This window comes from Salvelinus fontinalis, chromosome 28, assembly GCF_029448725.1.
Source record: "Salvelinus fontinalis isolate EN_2023a chromosome 28, ASM2944872v1, whole genome shotgun sequence".
NCBI classification, from domain to species: domain Eukaryota; kingdom Metazoa; phylum Chordata; class Actinopteri; order Salmoniformes; family Salmonidae; genus Salvelinus; species Salvelinus fontinalis.
The window spans coordinates 20,349,499-20,374,195 of NC_074692.1; the positions used below are offsets into that span (position 1 = coordinate 20,349,499).

At 46.5% G+C, this 24,697-nt stretch overlaps 1 protein-coding gene across 5 annotated transcripts in view; it reads right to left on the minus strand.

Annotated features, from left to right (window-relative positions):
• Window positions 1-451: 451 nt before the first annotated feature.
• Window positions 452-24,697, minus strand: part of LOC129826335 (probable E3 ubiquitin-protein ligase HECTD4) — a 73,484-nt gene continuing 49,238 nt past the window's right edge. For 4 of the 5 annotated variants that reach the window (XM_055886939.1, XM_055886937.1, XM_055886938.1 and 1 more), the window contains 41 exons: window positions 24,329-24,609; window positions 24,056-24,245; window positions 23,885-23,966; window positions 23,552-23,754; window positions 21,098-21,233; window positions 20,761-20,943; window positions 20,402-20,566; window positions 19,008-19,177; window positions 18,753-18,868; window positions 18,519-18,622; window positions 18,210-18,371; window positions 17,920-18,068; window positions 17,708-17,787; window positions 17,362-17,525; window positions 17,035-17,272; window positions 16,261-16,397; window positions 16,016-16,142; window positions 15,664-15,801; window positions 15,276-15,412; window positions 15,017-15,177; window positions 14,755-14,936; window positions 14,005-14,210; window positions 13,761-13,891; window positions 13,422-13,627; window positions 13,105-13,284; window positions 11,521-12,902; window positions 11,198-11,405; window positions 10,878-11,101; window positions 10,577-10,722; window positions 10,093-10,196; window positions 9,778-9,901; window positions 9,001-9,191; window positions 8,667-8,813; window positions 8,338-8,457; window positions 8,092-8,247; window positions 7,882-7,985; window positions 6,072-6,293; window positions 5,566-5,732; window positions 5,155-5,350; window positions 4,281-4,503; window positions 452-2,603 (listed from right to left, as the gene is read on the minus strand). In XM_055886939.1, the coding sequence (XP_055742914.1) occupies window positions 2,467-2,603; window positions 4,281-4,503; window positions 5,155-5,350; window positions 5,566-5,732; window positions 6,072-6,293; window positions 7,882-7,985; window positions 8,092-8,247; window positions 8,338-8,457; window positions 8,667-8,813; window positions 9,001-9,191; window positions 9,778-9,901; window positions 10,093-10,196; window positions 10,577-10,722; window positions 10,878-11,101; window positions 11,198-11,405; window positions 11,521-12,902; window positions 13,105-13,284; window positions 13,422-13,627; window positions 13,761-13,891; window positions 14,005-14,210; window positions 14,755-14,936; window positions 15,017-15,177; window positions 15,276-15,412; window positions 15,664-15,801; window positions 16,016-16,142; window positions 16,261-16,397; window positions 17,035-17,272; window positions 17,362-17,525; window positions 17,708-17,787; window positions 17,920-18,068; window positions 18,210-18,371; window positions 18,519-18,622; window positions 18,753-18,868; window positions 19,008-19,177; window positions 20,402-20,566; window positions 20,761-20,943; window positions 21,098-21,233; window positions 23,552-23,754; window positions 23,885-23,966; window positions 24,056-24,245; window positions 24,329-24,609 (7,879 nt within the window). In that variant the 3' untranslated portion in view covers window positions 452-2,466. The remainder of the gene's footprint in view (window positions 2,604-4,280; window positions 4,504-5,154; window positions 5,351-5,565; window positions 5,733-6,071; window positions 6,294-7,881; window positions 7,986-8,091; window positions 8,248-8,337; window positions 8,458-8,666; window positions 8,814-9,000; window positions 9,192-9,777; window positions 9,902-10,092; window positions 10,197-10,576; window positions 10,723-10,877; window positions 11,102-11,197; window positions 11,406-11,520; window positions 12,903-13,104; window positions 13,285-13,421; window positions 13,628-13,760; window positions 13,892-14,004; window positions 14,211-14,754; window positions 14,937-15,016; window positions 15,178-15,275; window positions 15,413-15,663; window positions 15,802-16,015; window positions 16,143-16,260; window positions 16,398-17,034; window positions 17,273-17,361; window positions 17,526-17,707; window positions 17,788-17,919; window positions 18,069-18,209; window positions 18,372-18,518; window positions 18,623-18,752; window positions 18,869-19,007; window positions 19,178-20,401; window positions 20,567-20,760; window positions 20,944-21,097; window positions 21,234-23,551; window positions 23,755-23,884; window positions 23,967-24,055; window positions 24,246-24,328; window positions 24,610-24,697) is intronic. The other variant, XM_055886935.1, reaches the window with a different exon arrangement.

The following is a 24,697-nucleotide window of genomic DNA, read 5'->3' on the forward strand; positions in this document are numbered from 1 at the left end:
AATCTGTTATTTCTTTATAATTTGACCTGAACAAATGGACAGGGTTGACAAAAGCTTTATGAAAATGTAAATATTATTAAAATAGTCCAATGAAAGTAATTAAAGACAGTTAAGTGCATGTCTGTAACAGGGTGGACATATATGGCTGATTCACTGAAAATGTGTTTATAATGATCTAACTCTAAGTGCTGGAGCTTGGCCAACATGTTTTTCTACAAGTCTAATGTTTCCTTTTTATAGTAAAACATTAAAGGAATACAAATTCTGAAATAAAAATGTTGCATGGTCCAAATGGCAGTTTTGTGGTATTGACCCTCAAACAGAAAAAAATATTAAATATTGATGTGACTAAATCCTTCCGCTTAGCCTCCTTGGGCGCATAGGGCGTCCACCATGTGTTTTTCCTGCGTGTGTCTCCTGACACAAGAGAAATAAGTGAACAACAAGACGCTTACATCAAGAAATGTTTTATTGTGACACAGAAATCTCAAACGCCATCTTATTCCTTACCCCTCTATAATCCATTTAGAGATCTGTGTTATGTTTCTGATGTGCAGAGGTAAGACAGTAAAAGTTAAGTTAATGCAAACATAAATAATTGTAATAAATATCAAGTAAATGTACAGCACACATTTTCTTATCGCAACACCCCTTTGTATGAATATGTCTGTTTTAATGGTCGATTCAAATCCTCCAAATGGAGGTAAGAACAGAAAGAGAGTGTCCTTGTTAGCAGCGATTTACCCTTTAAAAGAACAAAACCAAACTAATTTGGCAAGCAATCCAAACATCCATCTTAAATATTTTGTGGTAGCTCTCATTGTGTTCTTCAAGTCCCATCCAAGTCAAATGGCTGTTTAACTCACACAAGAAAACGTTTCACCATGGAGTAGAAGAGAATGAGCGATATAATCCATCTGAGTTCCAAGACATTAAGGTGACATATAACTAGTCATTTCAAAATTGGTAAAAAATCAAAACCCAACAAACTGGATATCCAATAAAGAATATCCTAGATATATCATTATAATCATATTTTTTCCCTGGAAGAATAGCGCAGAACAAAAAAAAAATTAAAAAAAATTGTTGAAGTGAAGCAGTAATAAAAAAAAAAAACTGCCATCAAATATAATGTAGAAGTCTATTTACATGTTTCCTTTAGTGAAGTCTTTACACAGCTAAAACATTTTGGTTATGGGTCAAATAAAACAAACAAAAAAGCAGCAGAACCACTGCTCATTCATCACAGGAAATATATAAAAAGGCTAGACCCCCTGGTGAGTGGATTGTGTGTGTTTGGCGGGGGGATTCGGGAAACACATTCAGTAGCACACAAGCAGTGTGGGAGCGCAGCTCGGGATAACAACATCTCCCTCAAATTTCACAAAGCAACACAAGTTTCACAACCTGAAATGCAAGTATAGCAGACCTGGCAACCCAGAAAGCCAGACTTGACAACCAGGTAGAGCTTTAGTCTGTTAGTCCAACTTCAGTGTACCTGACCTTACCCTGCTGCCACGGCTACTAGGATAGTTTCAAAACTCAAAACTGCAACCTCACGTAATAGATTAATATGACTTTTTACAAGACTTATATACATACCCTCTTTATAGACTTAAATAAACCATATTCACTGTACATATAGGCTGATAGTTAGTTATGTCTTTTAGCAGTCCATCTTTACAGGCAGTAACTATATAATGTCATATAGAGTGCTTGTCAACGTTTTGACTGCAGAGAGCTGACCTGGTAAAAAATTCGTAGAGTTCCTTTTAGATATTAAGTGGACTTCTATGTCAAACAGCAAACAATGAACAAGCCTTGAATATTTTGAGTTTCCTTTTCACACAGAGCCTCCCTCTCCCCTTCTTGAGGAGGAGGTGCTTGTGGTAAAGGCATGCCTTAGAAAGAGTACCCTCTGGAAGGGTGGGAGGGAAGCAGTAAGAACTAACTAGAAGACCACACCAAGTCCTCTGAAAGAGGGATGGGGAGAAAAGTGAGGGGAAATAAGGTGGAAGAGAGTAACTTTCTCTATAATCAAAAAGGGCATGTGCCCTGTCACAGGTCCCTCCCACTATGTGTGTAGTGATCAGTCAGCTCACTGCCACTCCAAAACAGAAGAGATAACAACGTTAGTGTCAAGGAAAGTGGGGTTGAACTCCCCTACATCAGCTCTGGAAAAAATAGTCAAAACACACTCCTGAAATGCTCAACCTGATTAGAATGTTTTTGAAATTAAGCACGGGCACAAAGCCAAACATAAAACAAGTAGAAAAAAGAAAAGCTTCAGTGTCTTCTTGGTGAAGCAGGTTGGCCTTCTGTTCTGTGAGTAGTTCCAGGAGAGGGTGAAAGTAAAGTTGGGCAGAAGAGGGGTTGAGAAGGTGGGGCTGTATGGGTAATAAATAGTAGAGTTGGTGTTGAAGCTGCATTTATATGGAGGTGGTGTACTCCATCCATCAGGTCCCTTTAGCCGCTGAGAGGATCCTCACGGTAGTGGATGGCGTAGCGCAGCTTCTCCAGCATCACATCCAGGGAGCTGTACTGGGGCAACTTCACCATAAACATACAGGTCTCCACCCGGATGTAGCGAGAGTCTGGCGAACCTGGCAAACACACAAATAGGTAAACATACTGTATGAAGAAAAATAATCTTAAAACATTAAATGTAATAATTACATTGTAGTTTTTTTTGTAGGACACTGGCTTCTTACTTTATCATAATGAAAAAAACATCAGTTGCTAGGACGTGAAGAAGTTTTGTATTGCTTATGTTTTTGCTATTGTGAACTTGTGAAGTTGTACATACAACAGCCGGATCGGCTAGTCATGGTAAAACATAGATATGTTTTACTCGTGTTTCTAATCCTTTGCTACTACTAGTATGTAATTGACATTTGGCACTAATTGCAGGTGGAAATGTTACATGTATAATATAACCTTTAAAACATTAAACATCTGCAGAAAGAGTCACTGCACTTCTACTATGTTCAAATTCTGTTCTGCTGAGAGTATTCTGTGCAGTCTGGAAAGTAATTTTCCATCAATTCCCTGTTCTCCATGTCAATAATGGCCCATAGTATGATTGTAATTGCCTGGAACAGAAGCAGGCTGTCTTGTTTAGGGACACTAACCTCTACTCTATGGAAGCTACTGTACTCATCAATCTAGTTTTACTGTTCATACTGTTGTGGTTGGAGTCTGACATTGGTTAAAAAAAATTGTTGTCTAAAATATAAATAGTTGTGGTAAAAAGTCATTTGAGCAGCTCTGACACTTGTCTACTCTAAATATTATTTGGAGTTTGATCATAAGGTCTGAGGTCATTCGTTTTAAAATAACAGCTCTGCATCTTCTCCACTGTCATGACTGTCCTGATCAGGTCAGGTTACAGGAGACCACAACCCTACAGATTATCTCTCACCCCAACAGAGGAGGAGAGATCTAGGGGTCTGAAGATGTGGGGGTTTTATGACCCCTCACGCCCATGGTAAATCTTTGGCCACAGACAACATTCCTTTGTCCTCTCACTATGGAGAACCAGCCTCAGAACTGTAAACATGCAATAAAGGGACTTTGGAACAATGGTTTCCGTCAGCCACAATGGTGGTCATGACGATAGATGGAATATGAAAATGTATGTCATTTTTGTTTTGTTATTAAAGGTTAATAGATGACGTTATTACGAAAACATTGTAACTGTAAGAGTTTTCCTAGGATATGCTTGATGTTTATACATTGTACGTTGTGTGGAAAATGTCCAAATCAAAGAGAATGTTTTGGTAAAGATGAAATGTGAAGTTAGTTGTCTAAAATTGGATTTGAGTAAAATCTAGACCTTGCCTCTTAACTTGGTACGCCCAGAGAATTGCCCTAAAGGCGGTTACGCCCACTTCTGACCCGAGGGTATAAGACATGCGAGTTAAGAATGAACAGATCAGACTAAGTGACCCAAGCTGCAGCCAAGGTCTAAAAAGTCAACGAACCCTAAACTCACGACACCCCATAGAACATCCCCTACTAATTAACACACAATACATCCAGGAAGAGTGAAAATAGAAAATAAAGGTTTCAAAGTCCGTCCAAGTTTTAAGACAGTGTGAGCTAATAAGATAATAAACACAAAACACAATAAGACGATAAACACAATCCTCCCAAGAGTTTGTGCACAAACAGCACAGAGGACATCAAGCACTTAGTAACCCGCGTGGCTTTGACTCGTGTGTCTGTTGTCCCACTACAATCTCCTATGACACACACCACTGACTTTTCCAGGCACTTACCTGCTCCCCCGTCCGGAGGGGCGATCTTCATGGGGTAGGGGGGTACGTGGGCAGTGTCTGGGCCCCCGTCCTTACAGGGGCAGGTGAAGGGGACGCGCTCCTGGTTGCAGGCAAACTTGATGAACTTGCAGAGCTCCTCCTGAGTGAACACCTCCAGCGCCATCCAGAAGAACTCAATGTGCTGGTCGGTCTCCATCAGACCCACCTGATACATGGTGTGGGCCTACAGAGAGAGAGGTAACAGGGGTTCATGCAAAACAGGGACAATTATGGGACTCTTCTAGGCAAAAGACATTCACTATTAATGCCCACCAAAAATATTATCTTCTCATTACTCTATACTATAACTCTTACTTCTTAGTGGTGGATGAGGACGGTGGAGTGATGATTGAAGGTGTGAGTGTCCTAGAGTTTCAGAAGGGGATGTGTACAGTAGCTGTGAGTGTCCTAGGGTTTCAGAAGGGATGTGTACAATAGCTGTGAGTGTCCTAGGGTTTCAGAAGGGGATGTGTACAGTAGGCGTGAGTGTCCTAGAGTTTCAGAAGGGGATGTGTACAGTAGGTGTGAGTGTCCTAGAGTTTCAGAAGGGGATGTGTACAGTAGGTGTGAGTGTCCTAGGGTTTCAGAAGGGGATGTCAACAGTAGCTGTGAGTGTCCTAGGGTTTCAGAAGGGGATGTGTACAGTAGGTGTGAGGTGGCAGGGAGGGTGGGGTATATGTATTAGCTACCTCACACTCTCTGCTGGGTTGGGGGAAAGCGGATGTTTTCGGTTTTCATGGATACAGTATTTTCAACCTAACTTCCGTTTCCCCTGAAAAACGGATGTGGGGACTCCGCTAAGGCGTTTTTACGCCTGCTACGTTAGGTTAGCTACCTTGAGAAACTCCAGGTTGATGTAGGGCAGGCCACAGGTTCGTAGCTCCACCTCCAGGGGGCTGAGCATGGTGATAAGCTGCAGGGGGATGATGGAGCCCAGGCCCGCACGCACCGCTGTCATACACTCCACATTCTGCAGCTCCCGCAGGCGCAGGCCCCGCACTGCTCCCGCATACACATCCTTATTCTGCCAGCTACAAACACACACACACAGGACAGACAGTGTAGAGGGATAGAGGGGTTAAACAGATATAGCACATTCTGTGAAAGTCAGAAATTACTGTACTGAAAGGACAAAATGATTTGGAGAGAAAAACTGACGACTAAAGGGAATCGCATAGAAAACATCAACAGAGACCCATATGAACTAAACAAGTCCCTGGGCCATAGAGGCAGAATGTCACTGTACCTGACACCAAGGTTGTGACCCCCCTGGCACAGGTCCACCTCCTCTCCAGTCATAGTGATGTAGGTGAACGTGCAGCAGGGCCGGCTGGGGGAGTCAGGACTCTCTCCTGAGTGGTGCTGGGTCGAGATCTCTGCACACAGGGCCTCCAGATCGTCCTCGTCACTCACCTGGGTTGCAGAGGGAAAGGGTCAGGAACACTGTTCTTGGGAACAAGGGTGGGAAGTGGTAAGGTGAAACTACAGTCTGGGTTTGAACTGTAGAAAGCAGAAGTCAGTAGTGACTGTATGGAGTTTACAATAGAAAGGGATAAGCTAGCTATTGGCCGAACCATGGAAAATCTGCATACAGCATCACCAGTTTGTTTCTGGTTTGTTTTTGTTTCTGGTCAGAGCTTTCAAAACTTCCAGGGAGTCAGGGAGTAAGTCAGTTCCTCCTTTCATTTTCAATATCACATCAACTTCTCCAGAAACATGACCTATATGCATGTCTAAATGACTGTCTCTTACACCCTCAAACTTCTTGACGTAGTTGTATGTGAGCAGGTCGGCCTCCTGCAGGTCCTGCTCTGGGTCCAGAGGCTCGCCCACCAGGCTCTTCCAGAAGGAGCCCAGCAGGTCCAGGGGCAGGGGCACGTCTGCCCGGATGGCGATGCCCAACAGCTGGCCAAAGAAGTGCAGCAGCTGCTCCTCCGCATAGCTGATCGGACAGGGCGTCAGAATATACTTCCCCTTTGGAACAAAACAGCACAAAAGCAACACAATCAAGTTAGAGACTCTTCTTGCCTATCAGTAAACAGTGATCACTGGCCATGTAGTGTTCAACTGGTTTGCAATCCAGACACGATTTACACTCCTATTATAAACTGGGTGGTTCGAGCCCTGAATGCTGATTGGCTGACAGCCATGGTATATCAGACCGTATACCATGAGTATGACAAAACATTCATTTTTACTGCTCTAATTACAGTAACCAGTTTATAATAGCAATTAAGGCACCTCAGGGGTTTGTGATATATGGCCAATATACCACGGCTAAGGGCAGTGTCCATTCCGCAATGCGTCGAGCCTAAGTCGTGCCTAAGAACAGCCCTTAGCTGTGGTATCTTTGGATGGGGCCACAGTGTCTCCTGACCCCTCCTGTCTCAGCCTCCAGTATTTATGCTGCAGTAGTTTATGTGTCGGGGGGCTAGGGTCAGTTGGTTATACCTGGAGTACTTCTCCTGTCTTATCCAGTGTCCTGTGTGAATTTAAGTATGCTCTCTCTAATTCTCTCGTTCTCTCTTTCTTTCTCTCTCTCTGGGAACCTGAGCCCTAGGACCATACGTCACGGCAAACCGGGCATGATGACTCCTTGCTGTCCCCAGTCCACCTGGCCTTGCTGCTGTTCCAGTTTCAACTGCGGTTATGGAACCCCTACCTGTCCCAGACCTGCTGCTTTCAACTCTTAATGATCGGCTATGAAAAGCCAACTGACTTTTATTCCTGATTATTATTTGACCATGCTTGTCATTTATGAACATTTTGAAAATCTTGGCTCTCTCTAATTCTCTCCTTCTCTCTTTCTTTCTCTCTCTCGGAGGACCTGAGCCCTAGGACCATACGTCAGGACTACCGGGCATGATGACTCCTTGCTGTCCCCAGTCCACCTGGCCTTGCTGCTATTCCAGTTTCAACTGTTCTGCCTGCGGTTATGGAACTGCCACCTGTCCCAGACCTGCTGTTTTCAACTCTTAATGATCGGCTATGAAAAGCCAACTGATAATTATTCATGAATCTTATTTGACCATGCTTGTCACTTATGAACATTTTGAACATCTTGGCATAGTTCTGTTATAATCTCCACCTGGCACAGCCAGAAGAGGACTGGCCACCCCTCATAGCCTGGTTCCTCTCTAGGTTCCTTCCTAGGTTTTGGCCTTTCTAGGGGGTTTTTCCTAGCCACCGTGCTTCTACACCTGCATTGCTTGCTGTTTGGGGTTTTAGGCTGGGTTTCTGTACAGCACTTCGAGATATTAGCTGATGTACAAAGGGCTATATAAAATAAACTTGATTGATTGAAACTTGATTGTATATTGGCCATATACCACACCTCCTCGGGCCTTACTGCTTAAGTATATACTGTGGGGAGTAGGATTAATACATATGTACACAAACTATTGAGACATTCTCATCGTTCCTGGTGTTAAAATGGTGCTGCAACCAGGGAAGGCAGATGGGCGGGTCACTGTACCTTGTTGCGGTGAAGGCAGATGGGGGTGGGGGGGAACACTGTACCTTGTTGCGGTGAAGGCAGATGGGGGTGGGGGGGACACTGTACCTTGTTGCGGTTGGCTGCTGCACTGGGGCAGGGGAGCAGCAGGGAGAGGGCGGAGCTCTGGAGTTCCTTACACACCTGCCACAGGAAGTGACGAAAGGAGCCGCCTGGGGGAGTCACAGAAGTCAGGGGTCAACTTAGACAGTGTTTCAGTCTTATCAAACAGAGTTTATTCCTATAGGACAAAGGTGGGAGAAGAAGGTTGATACTAACTGGTGCCGTGGACCTCCTCTCCAGTGAAGCGGATGTTGAAGGCATAGGTGGGGTCTCCTCCGCTGGCCAGCTTCACACACAGCTGGGACGAGGGCACACAAGCTAGCTGGCGTGCCGCCTGGCAGAAGTAGGTGTTCTCTGAGGAACGGATCTCTCCTGGAGGAACACACACCATCAACACTCAACGTAGAGGGCATTACGTGAATAAACGTAAAACAGGGCTCTGGCCTTGTCCTGTGAGCTCACCTCCAACAATCTCCAGAGGGTCCAGTGTGATCTCAGGGGCAGCGTGGTCTGCAGTCCGCTGTACTGTGGCGTTCAACACCTGGTTCATCACTATCACTTTGTTATCATAGAACACCAGGCCTGCATAGAGATAGGGTGGAGGTACAATGAGTAGGTCAGCAAGACTGTTTTAATACTGTTCATATGCCCCACCTACAGCTTAAACGATTTAACAACCAGTCAATTCCCTGACACAACACCACTCCTTAATGATCCATACAGCACACTGTTGCTGTGTGTCATTGACCTGATGGAGCAGTTCTGATATGTCATTTTTGTGAGTGTGTCACCTTTGGCGCCAGAGAGCAGTGCTGCGATGCTGTTCTGGTAGGTGTGTGTTTGTCTCAGCTCCACCAGGGGCAGGAAGAAACTCTCCAGGGTGTTGTTGAGAGACTGCAGTAGAGCAAAGCGCAGACGCAGGCTCTCCACAGGCACATCTACACACACACACAGGGGAAATGTGAACACAGAAACACATATAAGCAAATACACATTCCCACCCACTCACTCACTAACACGCGCTTACACTCATGATTACTGATGTCCAATACCACACAAACACGTGTAAAAATAGACTGTGTATGTAAACTAATGACGTGGTATGTCAGTGAGTAGGTCACACACTAAGAAGACAGGCCACGCGTGGGTCAGCGACGTCACTGGGCTCCAGGTAGGCCTCATGGGGGTGCAGCCTGGCAGGTGTGATGGCCAGGTGACCACACAGCCTGTTAATGTACTGAACCAACGCTACGTCCATCTCCAGAGTCCACCTCCTACAGGCCTTCTGGGCATGCCGCGTGTCTATACAGGTACATCTGGAAAACCAGAGGAGAGGGAATACAACAGAATGGTAAACCACTACATATGAACAGATCCTCTTAATAGAGATGTAGGATCTTAATTTGATCACTATTGTTGCTGAGAATTTTTCTGCACAGCAGGAAATCCAAACGTGTAGTATATTTGATGTTTAAAAGGCTTCTAAAGTTTGTAATTTCCACTTTAAAATGTCAGACTTGATTTGCCCTAACGAAAAATGTATCAACCCTTACAAAAATGTCAATGAATTATAATCCACATTTCCTGTTGAAAACTGGCTCAAATCAAGATCCTTCATCTGTGTATAATATGGCTTAATCTGGCACCAGCTGGCTTTCTCTAATTACAGAGATTACATGTACTGTACAGTGCAGTATAGTGTGTGATTCAGATGATTAAACGTGACATTTCTTAGCGTACATCATGTGTAAATGTGTGATGTGTGTTGACGTAACAATCACAGTGTGTTCCATGCTCTAAATGTTTACAACCTGCTCCAGTCATGTGTGTTCCGTTCCACACTCTGCTCGGAATGTGAAGGCTGACTGCAGAGACTGGAGGGGGGCGGGTCGCCAGGCTCACCTTTCAAAGTGAAGGTCGTAACCGCAGGCCAGAATGGCCCTCCACACGCTACGGATGTCCTGCTTGGCCCGGTCCACAGCAAACTTATGGAAGCCCTCCAGAGTCAAGTACTTCTCCTCTGGGACTACGTGAGAGGGGTGAGGGAGGAGACAATACATTTATAAATACATTAACAGTCAGACACACAGATGCATGGACTTTATGCTCTCAATTTCCATCTAGTCATCTACATTCTAACTGGAGGGAACTGTTCCCTCAGCTCCAGAGAGATATTGGCTAGACAGATGGGTAACATGAGAGGGTACAGAGTGATACCTTCAGGCTTCTTGGCAGGAGATTTCTCTGTGTCCTTCTCATCAGGCCTGGATTTCTCAGGGGACTTGGGCTTCAGTACAGTCTTCTTCTCACTCAGTGCAGTCCTGATAGAGACATGGAAAAGGTCAGGAACAGGGGCCAATGATAAATGTCTGTCCAAATGGCTGAAATAACAGCATACTAAACAAGGCTTGATTTGATGATTAAGCATAATAAGCAACATTTAATCACTCTCCATTTTTCTTCTGTAAGTGGATAAAGAATCCACAGAAAACTATTTTTTTGTTTCTTAAAATGAGAAATTAATTCGAAAGACTCGCTATTTAAGTAAAACATTTGAGCGTGGGAAGCATTGAGAGAAGGCTCTTAGGGGGAGTGTAATTTTGAAACCCACTACTTTCCATAATTACAGGTGGGGGTGGAAACTATTTAAGAAAATGGTGTTTAGGGTGGCATTGTGTGTTTGGTGAGGGACAAAACTCACCTGACGCTGTTGAGCACAGACTTCTCCTTGCTGGGTGGTTTGGTGATTGGTCTCTTGGTGCTCACAACCTTGCCTGCGTGCTGTTCCTTACCCGCCTTGCTGTATTTGTTCTTGTTGGGCTTGGGGGTGCCATATTTACGCAGAATCTGTGGAACATATAACACTGCTCAGACAAACATGGCTGCAGATGCATATAGATGAGTGTGTGTGTGTTTGTAAAATCATGTAGATGAGGCAAGGTCAATTAAGCATATATCTATTTTGTTGTCTTCAAACACTCATGATGGGGGGGTGTACCAACCTGCGTCAGTTGGTCCTCCAGCACCTTCTTGGGCGGCCGTACATTAGTAAAGAAGACGTGGAGGAGGTTTCCAGTGGTCTGGGAGGTGATCTGCTCCTTGCTCAAGTAGATGTCTGACACTTTGACAGGCTTGGCTGGTGTGAGGCTGAGCATCTGCTCTGAGTGGACACAACTCTTGAAGATGTCCATCAGCACGTCTCGTGCACTTGGAACCAACTTGTCCCCTGGGAACATAGGAGAAAAGATTAAGACCCCTCCAGATGTAGGACTTTTGTCTGTATTGATACAGAGTACAGATGACTGAGCCATAAACTACTTGCCTCTGAGAGACTTGTTCAGGAAGTAGTCCTCAAGGGCGGAGCTACCCTGTGTGTCAAACAAGCTTTGGTTGACGCTGGAGGCTGTGAGGATCTCCTCATTGGTCAGCTCCATCAGCTCCTCCTCACCCTCCAGGCTGGATAAGCCAATCAAGTCGCTGCTGTTGAAGAGGCTAGCGCGGATCTTTTCTACTTTGGCTCGGGTGCGAACCTACATTCAGGATGTGCAAAACAGATGAAGGACATGCAAGTCTGTCTCCATCAAAGCAAAAAAAATATATTAATCAACAATATCAAGTTCTTTGTAAAATGCACTTGTGACCCACCTCTATGACAGCATAGCCCTTGATGGGCCGGGCCAAGATGGAGGTGCTGGAGTACATGGAGCCCCCGTCTGACACAGAGGCTCTTTCTGCGTTGTCCAGAGGTTCCCCCAGGCTGCCAAGACTGCCCAGGCTCCCCGTGCTGCACAGGGAGATATCCAGGCTCTCCTGGCTGGACACCGTGTGGGGATCCAAGGGCGCTTGCTGTGGGGAGGGGACGGTCGAGGCTGCAGCCACAGGGGTGAGAGGTGGGGCAGCCAGCAGCTCCTGGTCCACAGAGAGCTCACTGGCGGTGCGGGTCACGCCCCCCTGAGAGGAGCTGCAGATGGAGGTCTGGCTGGTGGAGGCCGAGGCCGAGACACTCATGGCTGGAGTCACGCTGCTGGAGCTGTCTGGGCTCTCGTTGCTGGGGAAGGGGCGCCCAGGCTCGGGGGCTGCTTTGCCGTCCAGGGGGGTGGACACCCCGGCTCCTGCCTTGGGCTTCTTAGGTTCTTCCTCCTGCAGGGGGATGAAGATCTCGTCCTTGAAGAGTCCCCCGTGGGCATGGCAGGCCCTGCGGATGGCGCTGCGCACCACAGCCTCCTCCAGGTGGGTAGGGATGCCAGAGAGCACCAGCAGACGGCTGTGAGCGGTAGGTCCCACCAGGGCCTGGCAGGCGTCCGTCACAGCATCACTTGTCACACTCAGCCCCTGGGGATCCTTGTTGGCCAGGTGACGGAGGATCATGAGCAGGGTGAGGCCACGGTGGAACCACAGCATGTCCTCAGGTTTACTACCGGCCATGTTGAGCAGGGCGCTGTCGCTCTCTGATAGACGAGCCCCTCCAGCAGAACCCTTCTTCCCTGAAGCCACTGCGGCCACTGCTGCTGCCGCACGTTCCCTCTTCATCTTCACCTTCTTACGCTTGGAGAGCAGGCTGGGGCTCTGGGGGGTCTGGCCTGGGGAGGAGGAGGAGGATGAAGAGGAGTCGCTGAGATTAGGGGCACTGGTGGAGGACAGGGCTCCCACTCCTGAGCACCCCATGTTGAGGGGGACGGTGACCTCAGCTACAGCCAGGCACACCTCCATCAGGGCGTGGAAGTAGGTGGAGAATCTGTTCTGCTCAGTCCCCAGGGCCAGGCCACTGCCACCAGAGGAGGAGCCCCCTGCTCCGGCCCCTGCAGCCACCCAGCCCTGGGTCTCCCGGTCATACAGCTTGCGGAGCTCTGTCTGCAGGGCCATGAGCACGGCCAGGCAGGGGTTAAGCAACAGAGCGATGGAGCTGGACAGGCCTGCAGGGCTTTTCCGCTGCTCCAGGTGGTGGATCTTACGGAAGAGCTCAGCCAGCAGGTGGAAGGAGAGTTCCTTGATGCAGGGGGCCAGATCTGTGGTCCATAACAGCCCACCTAGAACGTCACAGACAGGAAGAGAGAGGGAACAGAAACTCTTAGAAAATAGTGACCAACTTGTGTCAGCACAAAACAGGATGCAATATTAGTCCCATACAACGAGTGACTGAAGGTTATGGAAAAGATGTAGACGTTGGACACCTCATGGATCGCCATGGATGCAGACATTTCAAAGATTTTATGGAAGTGTAGCACCTACCCAGCAGCTCCACCACCTGCAGCAGCACAGACGAGGGCACAGTGTCCAGCTCCTCCTCAGAGTGCTCATTATTCTCCCCTAGCTTCCACGTCAGCAGCTGCTCAGCAAACGCCATAGCCAGGGGGAACTCCAGTGGCAGGGAGTGCAGCACCAGCACCGCGCCAGGAGGGGGCGACACCCCTGAGAGAGACAGTGAAACAAACCAAGCTATTATAAATACATGTTAATCATTTGAAACAGAGAGAAACATAATTAACATATATATGCTGAAAATAGTTATTACTGTAAGCCAGGACTAGGGGAGATCAAGTACTCACCCAGTTTGATGTGCACTTTGTCGGTGGGGATGATGACAGTGGGGAACTGGTTGGTAGTGGGAGGGGGGGTGAGGCCTGTGTTGGAGGGTGAAGCATCCAGAGGGTAGCACACCGCCTCCATCAGGTTGAGCTGGCCGTTCCTGCGCACCTTGTGACCAAGGCCATAAACCATAACCCGCGCCCATGGGGCTTTGTACAGGGAGGAGCTAGTGGGGAAGAGAGGAAACGCGAGAAAGGCAGAAAATGGGAGCACTGTAAGACATCTAGGATGGTCAAGGGTCATGGGTTAAACTTAGATATAGGTAATTGGATACAAAAAAGTATGTTAAATTAGCTCACTCTTTGCGGCAGCCTAGTTGGCTCTCTTTGCAGGAGACGATCACGAAGGCAGCACCCGGGAAGTTGACATCCATGCTGACCTTTGACTCTGATACCGGGAAGTCCTCTGAAGTGAACTGCTCTGGTGCATTCTACATAATGGAACAAGGGAAATAAAGATGAACCATATTAAAACAAAAGATCTCCGTCCCTGGGGAAATATACATTCAGCCACATTCGGGTCATTAGTTAACCCTGTGCAGACCTGTAGGAAGCAACAGATCTGCTTGGTGAGCTCCAGCAGGCTCTCCTCCCCCTGGTGCAGGGCGCGGGTGATGGCCACGGTGAGCCACTCCCGGATGGGCTGTGCGTTGCCCTGGTAAAACAGTTCTGTGGGAGAACAGCTTTGGCCCTGCAGATTGTGGAGTAGAGACTGGGCCAGCAGGATGGCGCTGGAGCTGATGGTGCCATCTGCAGGACAAACAGAGAACACTCAGCACAAAGATCATGGAAAGGTTGCCTAATAAATCAGTCTGTGATACCAGCTCTGGTAACACAGTCTGAAATAAAGCACTGCAAACATTTTGAAAGATTTCTTACAAGCCAGAATGTCGCATGCCTTAGGTGATGAGCAAACAAATCGTGATAGCCACACACAGAAACCTGCGTTTTGAATTCGGTTTAATAATATTTCCTGTGGATATTTTGTCATAAATTTCCACCGGCAGCAGGACAAAATCAGTGGACAACAGGTGAATATATTCAACATTCTGACTTGTAAAGGGACTGTTTGGAATTTTGGAATCTAAATGTTGGAGACGATAGTGGATGCTTGTCCAGTCTACACTCAGATTCTTAGAGGCTAGGGGAAAAGCAGACTCCAAATCACTCCATTCAGTCAATTGTACACCTAAAAATCCATGTGTTATTTCAGTCTAGTCCATTTTCTAACTTCATTCTATTTAACCCATTATTTTCCGTGGATCATCATGTCATCCAGAGAGGGTCCGCTCACCAGGCAGAGGCGGAGCTAGCAGCTGATTGGACAGCAGCTGCAGGTGTTCCAGAGTGATGTCTCTAATGGCTGGGATGTGGAGGAGGCGGGTGAAGGTGTGGGGGCTCTTGGGGGCAAAGATGTTGAGTAGCGCCATGCGGCAGTAAAGCCGAGCAAGGGCACTCTCACAGCGCAGAAGCTCCCTGAAACACAGCAGGCCACGGGGGATGATTTACAGTTCATAGCAGTGTGTTATTCCAGCGTGTGTGTGTGTGTTAGTTACCTATGGATCTGGATGTTACTGCTGTCGAGATTAACAAGGCCATTGGCAGCAGTACGGCGGGATCCAACAGGGGGACGCTCCAGCATCTCAATGGGATACCAGTACCTTACCAGCACCCCCTCACTGCGCAGGTACGTCTCTACCTGTACCAGCTCATTCACCTGAAAACACAGACACACACAGTAAGTAACAAGAGACAAAGCTTAACTTATTTTCGCTTTGTTTCTATGACGACTGAAGTGAAGTGTTCCACACTCACTGAGTCCACGTCCAGAACCACTCCGTGCAGACCGAAGGTTTTCAACATTCCTCGGATGGCAAACTTGGGCAGGGCTGTTCCGCCTGTGGTGCTGTTGGTGTTGTTGCTGTCTGGACAGCGGATGACCACGGTCAAACCTGAGACGAGGAAACATACTGTATAAGTAAGGGCAAAGCCGGGTAACACTACAGCCTATATGTTCATAAGGATAATGATCATTACAAAAAAAATCTTAAAAGAAAATAGTGCTTCAGTAATTGTGAAACCAGCTATCAGGAAAACTCCTGTGTTTACTAATGTATTTACAGTGAGGGTCAAAGGTGATGAAAACAATAACGGTTCAATAACCGAGGTCTCTGGCATGGTGGTGGGTGCAAGTGCAGGGTACCTTTGCGGACTTTATCGATGGTGAACTTGTTGGCCTCATCCTTGATGTCCTCGATGGTGGGTAGGTAGAGGTCCCGGGGGATGCCACCGTTCTCTTCATACAGGAACTCCACTGTCTGCCGGGCTATGTCAACCATGCCTGCACAACATTTCAAGCAATAAAAACACCACAAAGAACAAACTTCAAAAAGCATTCCTTCAAAAAAGTCAAACAGTGGAGTCAATGGGGAGCTGCTCTTTAAACAGAGCTACAGGGTTGACCACCTCTTACCACCTGGTTTTCAGCGAGCGAGTGTCCCAAGCTGCTCAAAGAGCAGAGGAGCAGAAACGAGAGACTGAACATAAATCCTCACCCAGCTGCAGTGCTCCCTTGATCTGGTCCAGACCAGACTTCCTCTCTGCCTCATTGCGGAAGCGACGGCGGATGGTGGGGAACACCTTGGTCTCCCAGGCCTTCACCAGCAGGGCATAGTGGTCCTCCTGGGTGGGTGAAACAGTACACTCATGCCAACAGTGAAAAACCAGGATACCAAAAAGTGAATGTGTTATTTGAAGGCTCTTCTCATAACCATAAGCACCAGAAAGATATTCAACTCACCCTGGGAACATCGTCATCATCTTCGTCATCACTCTCATCGTCAGCGATAGGCGGGGGGTGTGCTTCAGGCCCTGAGGTGACCAGGTTCTCGTAGCTCAGCTCTACCTTGTAGAGACACGACGAGTCACTGTTGTACTCTGTCCCGACAGGGGAGGACAAACAACAAAGCCAGTTCTTACAAACGTTACCAACTGGGAGACATATACACAGACCAGACAGTGAGGGTGAGGACTGCAGGGGCGGGGTTTGGGTTGACCAAACAGCAAACGCAACCGAGGACTGAAATCACACCAAGTTAAAAGGTCCAATGCAGCTGTTTTCGATATCAAATCATTTCTGGGGAACATTTAAGTACCTTACTGTGATTGTTTTCAATTAAAAATGGCAAAACATTTCTCAATAAATAATTTTGCTAGGACTGTCTGGGAGTGGGGAGGAGAAAACTGAAAAGTTGCTGTTACTGGCAGAGCGGTTTGAAACTCTTTTCTTGTTGGTCTATTAACTAATTTACCGCCAAATGATGTCACTAGGAAGGCCAATACTCCCTCCCACCAAAACAGGCAGACATTTCAGACAGTCTTTTCAAACAGCTCTTACACTAAAAGGATCATAATCATTTACACAATTTCACAGTATTATTTAACCTTTAACACAGGAAAATCACCTTTTTGACTGCACTGGGCCTTAAAGTAAAACAACACATTTTAGGTTACGTGACCGGAAGGTAACTGAAACACATGCATTTGGTGAAAGGGGAAAGTGAAAGGAACATACGTTGCTGAGCAACTGCTACCGCGGCGATACGACATGGAGGTCCGTGGGATCCAGAGTCAGATGCCACACTAGCACCCGCATCATTGTCGCTGTCGGATGCCATGGCGAAGGGGAGGGCCTCGAAGTTGGCACTGATTTCCTCTGCCAGGTCAACACAAAAGTCAGCAGCATTGCGGTGTGCTTGGCCCTCTGCGTACGCAAATGCCCGGCAACCAAAGTTGGCACGAATCTTTGTGTTCTAAACAAAATGCAAAACATACCATGATGACATACAAGCTGCATTAATTAGGCTTTATCTTGTTGAACTTGTTATCTTGTTTTACCCACCTTCTTCTGAATGTGCACCAGAGGCCACATGCCCCCTGCTACATCCTCCAGGAAGGGGCTGAGGCGGTGGCCACAGTAGGTGAAGTAGACCCGCCCTTTAGAGACCTGGCCAGGGGGTGGAGGGGTGCCCTCAGAGCGCTCCCAGCCAATGCCCGCCACATCCCCTGTAAGCAGGAAGAGAATGGTCACCATCCAATATACAGTTCAAAATCAGATGTTTCACCAAAATGTTATAAATATGCAATACACATTGGTTCCATAAGCAAAAAAAAGTCAAATGAATGATGGAAAAATAGGAGGTAGGTGATATTATGAAACTAGATGAGAGGATTGTTTCCCATCTCACCAGGAAGTAGGGCTACGTCCAGCCTCACACTCTTCCACTGCAGCAGACTAGAGCCATTATAGTGCACAGCCCTACCATTACTGAAAGAGAGAAACACAGAAACCGAGGGGGAGGATGAAAAAGACAGGAAAGAAAAGTCAGCACTCAGTCACGGACAGGGCAGTGGGAAACCTCACAGAGATTACATATGTCAAATCCATAGGAGCACATACTTGTGAAAGAGGCAGGTGCCAACAGGATTGGTCCATGCTCCGTCTCTCTTCTCCGCCTCTGTGGCAAAACCAAAAGACACAATAGGGCTGCTGTCGTCTTCCGAGTCTCCATAGGAGACAATCTCTATTTCCCAGTAAAAGGAAGGAGCCTACAGGAAAAAGAGGGAGAGGAATTTAAAGATTCCAAATGAGTCAACCTGCTTCATAAGCATGCAAAACTGACATTTTCATTAATATTAAAACTAGCATGTGCCATTCCCAAGACATCCAGTAAGTGTAGGGGTGCCCACCTGAACAGGTACAGGTGAGGTGGCATAGATGAAGGTTCCCCTGGGCAGGCCTCCTCCAGCGCTGGGGTCGGCCAGGAAGGTGACGGAGGTAAGGCGGGATGAGAACATGCAGGCACGCACTGGAGGGAATACCCTGGTTGGACTCCATGTAATCTCCTTGGGCTAGGGAGATATAGACCGGAGCAGAGAGCGTTACAAGGCCCCACAAACTTTAAACTGAATCCCTTCATCCCTCAAAAAATCCTAGTATGGTTTTATGTCAGTTATTCGATCAGTAGATCAATGAGTAGAGGCTACAGCGACACCCACCTGGCACCTGTCTGTCTGGAGGGGAGGGGGTGGCGGTCGAGCGCAGTCTCGGTACAGCATCCTCACTCGCTCACACTGTGCCTCGACCATGCCCAGACGCTCCCCTGCACAACACAGCAGAATCAATACTACGGTCATAGAGAAAATATGGCCAGTAAAAGTACAGTCATGCTGCATTGTAGAAGTTTCATCATTGAGCACTATGCTACTGGGTGAGAGTGGGTGGTCACTCACCAGGACTGCACTCCTGGGCCACCAGGTTAAGCACCTCCACAGCAGCAGGACACTGCTGAATGAACTCTTCACAGAACGAGCTGTCCTCCAGGAGCTGGGCCATCACCAGACATGCCCTGGGAGCCAAACACAACAGACACATTTAAACCTCCATACTAACTAAGCAAAACAAATGTATGACATACAAGTGCAGACACACATTTGGCGGAGCAGCAAAGCATCTTGACCGAGGTAATGTCCTCATTAGTGATTTACCTGGTCCTGATTTCAGCCAGCAGGCGGACAGCGGCCATGACAGGACTAGAGCCATCTCCTGAGGCGGGGAGGGAGGTGTGGATGGACAGACTACCCTCCTGTGGCAGGAGCATGGACTGTACCGCCTGCACCACCTTCTCTGTGATAGACAGCTTGTAGAGGGGCAGCGCCTGGGAGAGAGAGGGGGAGAGGGACATTGATGAGAAGAGAACATTAAATGAGTCTACTGCTATCATACATTAAAGCCTTATGTGCACTTGCATCATTTCCAGTCGATTTACATGTGTTAGTTTTATGTGTTAGTTGTATGTGTTAGTTGCATGTGTTAGTTTTATGTGTTAGTTACACGTGTTATTTGCATGTGTTAGTTGTATGTGTTAGTTACATGTGTTAGTTACATCTGTTAGTTACATGTGTTAGTTGTATGTGTTAGTTACATGTGTTAGTTGTATGTGTTAGTTACATGTGTTAGTTACACGTGTTAGTTACACGTGTTAGTTACATGTGTTAGTAGTATGTGTTAGTTACACGTGTTAGTTACATGTGTTAGTTACATGTGTTAGTTGCACGTGTTAGTTGCACGTGTTCGTTGCACGTGTTCGTTGCACGTGTTAGTTACATGTGTTAGTTACACGTGTTAGTTACATGTGTTAGTTACATGTGTTAGTTGTATGTGTTAGTTACACGTGTTAGTTGTATGTGTTAGTTACACGTGTTAGTTACAGGTGTTAGTTGTATGTGTTAGTTACACGTGTTAGTTGCATGTGTTAGTTACATCTGTTAGTTACATGTGTTAGTTGTATGTGTTAGTTACATGTGTTAGTTGTATGTGTTAGTTACATGTGTTAGTTACACGTGTTAGTTACACGTGTTAGTTACATGTGTTAGTTGTATGTGTTAGTTACACGTGTTAGTTACATGTGTTAGTTACATGTGTTAGTTGCACGTGTTAGTTGCACGTGTTAGTTGCACGTGTTCGTTGCACGTGTTAGTTACATGTGTTAGTTACACGTGTTAGTTACATGTGTTAGTTACATGTGTTAGTTGTATGTGTTAGTTACACGTGTTAGTTGTATGTGTTAGTTACACGTGTTAGTTACAGGTGTTAGTTGTATGTGTTAGTTACACGTGTTAGTTGCATGTGTTAGTTACATGTGTTCGTTACATGTGTTCGTTGCATGTGTTTCGTTACATGTGTTAGTTACACGTGTTAGTTGCATGTGTTAGTTACATGGGTTAGTTGTATGTGTTAGTTACATGTGTTAGTTACACGTGTTAGTTGTATGTGTTAGTTACACTTGGTAGTTATATGTGTTAGTTACATGTGTTAGTTGTATGTGTTAGTTACATGTGTTAGTTGCATGTGTAACTTCTCTAACCCTCCCTGTCCTTACCTCAGAGCGGGGAGTGCAGAGGCGGGAGATGGGCACCGTCAGGATGTCGGAGGCCTTGCAGACCTTCTTGTACTCGCAGGAAGGGAACTTTACTGTGGCGAGGCCCTCCTGCTCATTGATGGACATGACCAGGCCCACGCTGTCCAGCACTCCTTTACCCACCACCTGAGGAAGTAGAGGGACCATGAAGAGAAACATTCACTGATAGACCATTAACTACTATAGATCTTTCTGCCCACAGCACTATTGGCCTGGTATAGTGTTGTTGGCAGACAGCATGTGCATTTCAGAGACAAGTACAATTTGTATTGCTAAGTCTACTAATGGATCTATCAACTTCTGCTCATCTCCTAACCCACCTGGACCTCTGAGCCGATCTTGATGGTCTCCTTGAAGCCTCCAAGGGCGCAGAGTGCCGCTACAGCCTGCCTGCCGATGGCCTGGAGTTTGGCCAGCTTCCTGCTGCTGCTGCTACCGTTCTCCAGGATGCTCTCAGCATACTTCCCCAGCTGTGGGATGAACATCAGTGCTCTGGACAGCACCTGGCACAGTCATCAGCAGCGTTAAATCCATGTGTTATCACTATGACCTTCATATACAGTATATTCTTAGAATTACATGGATCTAGCATTGCCAAGTAGATCTTAAAATGGCTGCAGCTGCCTCAAAAACCTATGCATTCTGATGGTGCTTTACCTTCTCTGCAGTGCTGGTCCAGATCTGGGCGGTGTTGGATTCAGGTGCTGTGAGCAGGCTGTGCAGCAGGGCGATAACCTCAGCAGCCATACTGTTGGCCACATGGCCACTGATGAAGGGCCTGATTGGGTCGGACCTGAACAGTGTAGGGAGAGAGAGAAGACCGCTCAGAACCACTCTCCCCGGTGTTTTTTACCTTGACACATTTTGGGGACTAAACTATTTTTCATTATTAAAAGGTTTCTTTATTATAAAAAATACTTTGACATTTTTGGGGTGGTTATTTATTCTCTTTAATTTGTTATATTTGTAACTGTCACGTTGGCATGAAGGATCAGGAGACAGACGCAGGAATGCGTAATAGTTTTTTTCATTTAGCACACATTACGGCGAGCCGTGTAAAGGCACGGGAACGAAGACCAAACAAACACGTAACAAAAACACAGGGTTGAAACCCAAACAAAAGAGTGAGGAGAACCTCGAATAAATAACACACGCGCACAATGATACCACACGGGACGAGACCCGTAATCATCTGCGCAATCCACACAGGCACGAAAGCCCAAACACACAGCACAGGTACTCACACGACCAACGGCCATTGGAACAATAATGGACAGCACCATGGTGAACAAAGGGCACATATATACAAATACAATCAGTGGGAATAGGGGACAGGTGTGATCAATGAAAGTTCCAGAGGGATCCGTGACAGTAACATCTTGATAGTAGCCAAAAATGTGTACAATATCTTCAATTGAAACATTCAGATAGTGGAGTCTAATGATGTTTTATAAATCAAACCGAAAACCTGCTTCTAAGGGAGTATCAAAATGATACATCTTTACTAATTTTCTCTCGTTAAACATCTGAGATTAAATATGCCTACAAACAGTTTCTATTTTCTTTCTCTTAACTTTTTCTTCCATTCCGTTGGAATGTTACATTTTTTATTTCACCTTTATTTAACCAGGTAGGCTAGTTGAGATCAAGTTCTCATGTACAACTGCGACCTGGCCAAGATAAAGCAAAGCAGTGCGACAAAAACAACAACACAGAGTTACACAAACAAACATACCATTAATAACACAATAGAAGATTCTACGTACAGTGTGTGCAAATGTAGAAGAGTAGGGAGGTAAGGCAATAAATAGGCCATAGAGGCGAACTAATGACAATTTATCATTAACACTGGAGTGATAGATGTGCAGATGATGAATATGGAAGTAGCGATACTGAAGTGCAAAAGAGCAAGAGGATAAATTACAATATGGGGATGAGGTAGTTGGGTGTGCTATTTACAGATTGGCTATGTACAGGTACAGGGAAGCTGCTCTGACAGCTGATGCTTAAAGTTAGAGAGGGAGATATAAGACTACAGCTTTAGTGATTTTTGCAATTCGTTCCAGTCATTGGCAGCAGAGAACTGGAAGGAAAGGCGGCCAAAGCATGTGTTGGCTTTGGGGATGACCAGTGAAATATACCTGCTGGAGCGAGTGCTACTGTTGGGTGTTGCTATGGTGACCAGTGAGCTGAGATAAGGTGGGGCTTTACCTAGCAAAGACTTATAGATGACCTGGAGCCAGTGGGTTTGGCGACGAATATCTAGTGAGGGCCAGCCAACGAGAGCATACAGGTCGCAGTGGTGGGTAGTATATGGGGCTTTGGTGACAAAACGGATGGCACTGTGATAGACTACATCCAGTTTGCTAACTAGAGTGTTGGAGGCTATTTTGTAAATGACATCGCCAAAGTCAAGGATCGTATTCTTTTGCTGCCAGTAACTGATTTGACTTACGATTTGTACCTCCACTGAGTATACAAAACATTAGGAAAAGCTTCCTAATATTGAGGTGCACCATTCTAAGTGCTTAACATTTTGATAGAATACGGGTGTCACAGCACAATAAAGCGAGAGGTCTCCAGTTGAGGTGTACAGGGCTTTTATATTGGCCATTTGCCTCATGCTCCAATAGTAATGTAACCAGGCTCTCTCTTTGGGTTGTCGATAGTTCTCCCTGTTCAAATGAAAAAGCATGCAAGCAAAGGTTCTTTGATTTCTGTAAAAAAATAAAAAAATATTTGCCCACTTAGAAAGAGTTCATTGCCATTAGTAGTTAATCATCAGCAGTCAACCTCTCATAACATAAATACAAACATTATCCTAAGTGGATATTATCATAGTCTTCAGTGAAGATGACATTACAGTCAAGTTCTGATAACAGGGTTGGATGCTTCTCGAAATAAAAAAATGAAATATTGTACTTGCACCTGTAATATCTAGTGGGGTAATAATAAATGAAGCCCTACAGAGGAATGCAGTTATATGTGACAGTTTTCTTATGTTCTACTAGTATTACTAATGGAACAGTGTTATGATAGTTTCTAATCCACTAGTATTACTGTTATGAAAAATGCATAATCTAACGTTTGCACAGCTCGAGTCAGACTGACCGGGCCAGTTCAGAGTTCCTGTCCCGACACACAGCGGTCTGAGCGGTCTTCTTCTTGTCCCCCGTGGTGACTCCTCCAGCGGCCTCCTGTGCCAGTGCATCCACAGGCGGGCCCACGCTCACTATCAGCCCAGACTGGGCCCACTTATTGGCCTTCCTCAGGGCGGCTGCAGCCTCCTCTGTGATTACCTCACAGCTACCACTCTGGTGGGGTGAAGGAGCAGATCAGCCAGGAATAATGGTATGATTAATGAACATGCCTTCACAAGTTAAACATTTTCTTTCACTTAGTGACAGCCAAATGACATATGAAGTCACATTAAACAGGCCTGACCTTGGTCATGTCTCTGTCCATCTTCACCACTTTCTCCATGTTTGCTCCAGTTCCAAGGCGGAATGGCCGGCCCTCTGAACTGCTGCAGGCCACCAGAAAGAAGGTGTCAGAGAAACTTTATAGATGGTTTGGCACACAAAAGGTGTCAGGAGCTATTATGATGAGTCTTACCTGAGCAGTGGCTGGAGCACCTCATGAGAGGACTGGTCCTCCCTCTTGTGGATAAATATGGACAGTTTGCCATCCACAGCCTCGCTCTCCTCCCCAGCGTCCTTATCAGACTTCAGGGTTCCCTTGGGGCTGGAGCGGCTCAGGCTGGTGTCTGGCTCTGAAGAGCTGGGGGACAGCAGGGTCTGGCAGCCTGGTGAGGGACATGGTGTTAGAAAGATCACTAACTGAGACCAGAGATCTCCTGACCAACATGTCGAGACCATAGGCTCCTACCTGGTACTACGTAGTCAGCCAGCTTGGCCAGCAGCAGGGCGGCGATGCGTGAGGCGGGGTCGGTGGCGTCCTGCTGCTCAGCATCCAGGGTGTTGATGGAGTAGCTCCAGGCGGGCAGCGCCACGTTGCCACAGTCCTCCACACTCATCAGGGGCAGGGCAGCGCGGCACAGCTGCAGGATGATCAGCACCAGCTTGGGAGACGGCCGCTGGTCCAGCAGCAGGGACAGGAGCTTGGACACACAGGCTGGCTGGCTCAGGATTGCCTTCCCTATGTGGCTCCTGGAGAAGCAACAGACAGTCAGGAATAATTAGAAGACGAAAACCTAACAGTCATTTCTAAAACACAGAACACAAAATAACATTGAGC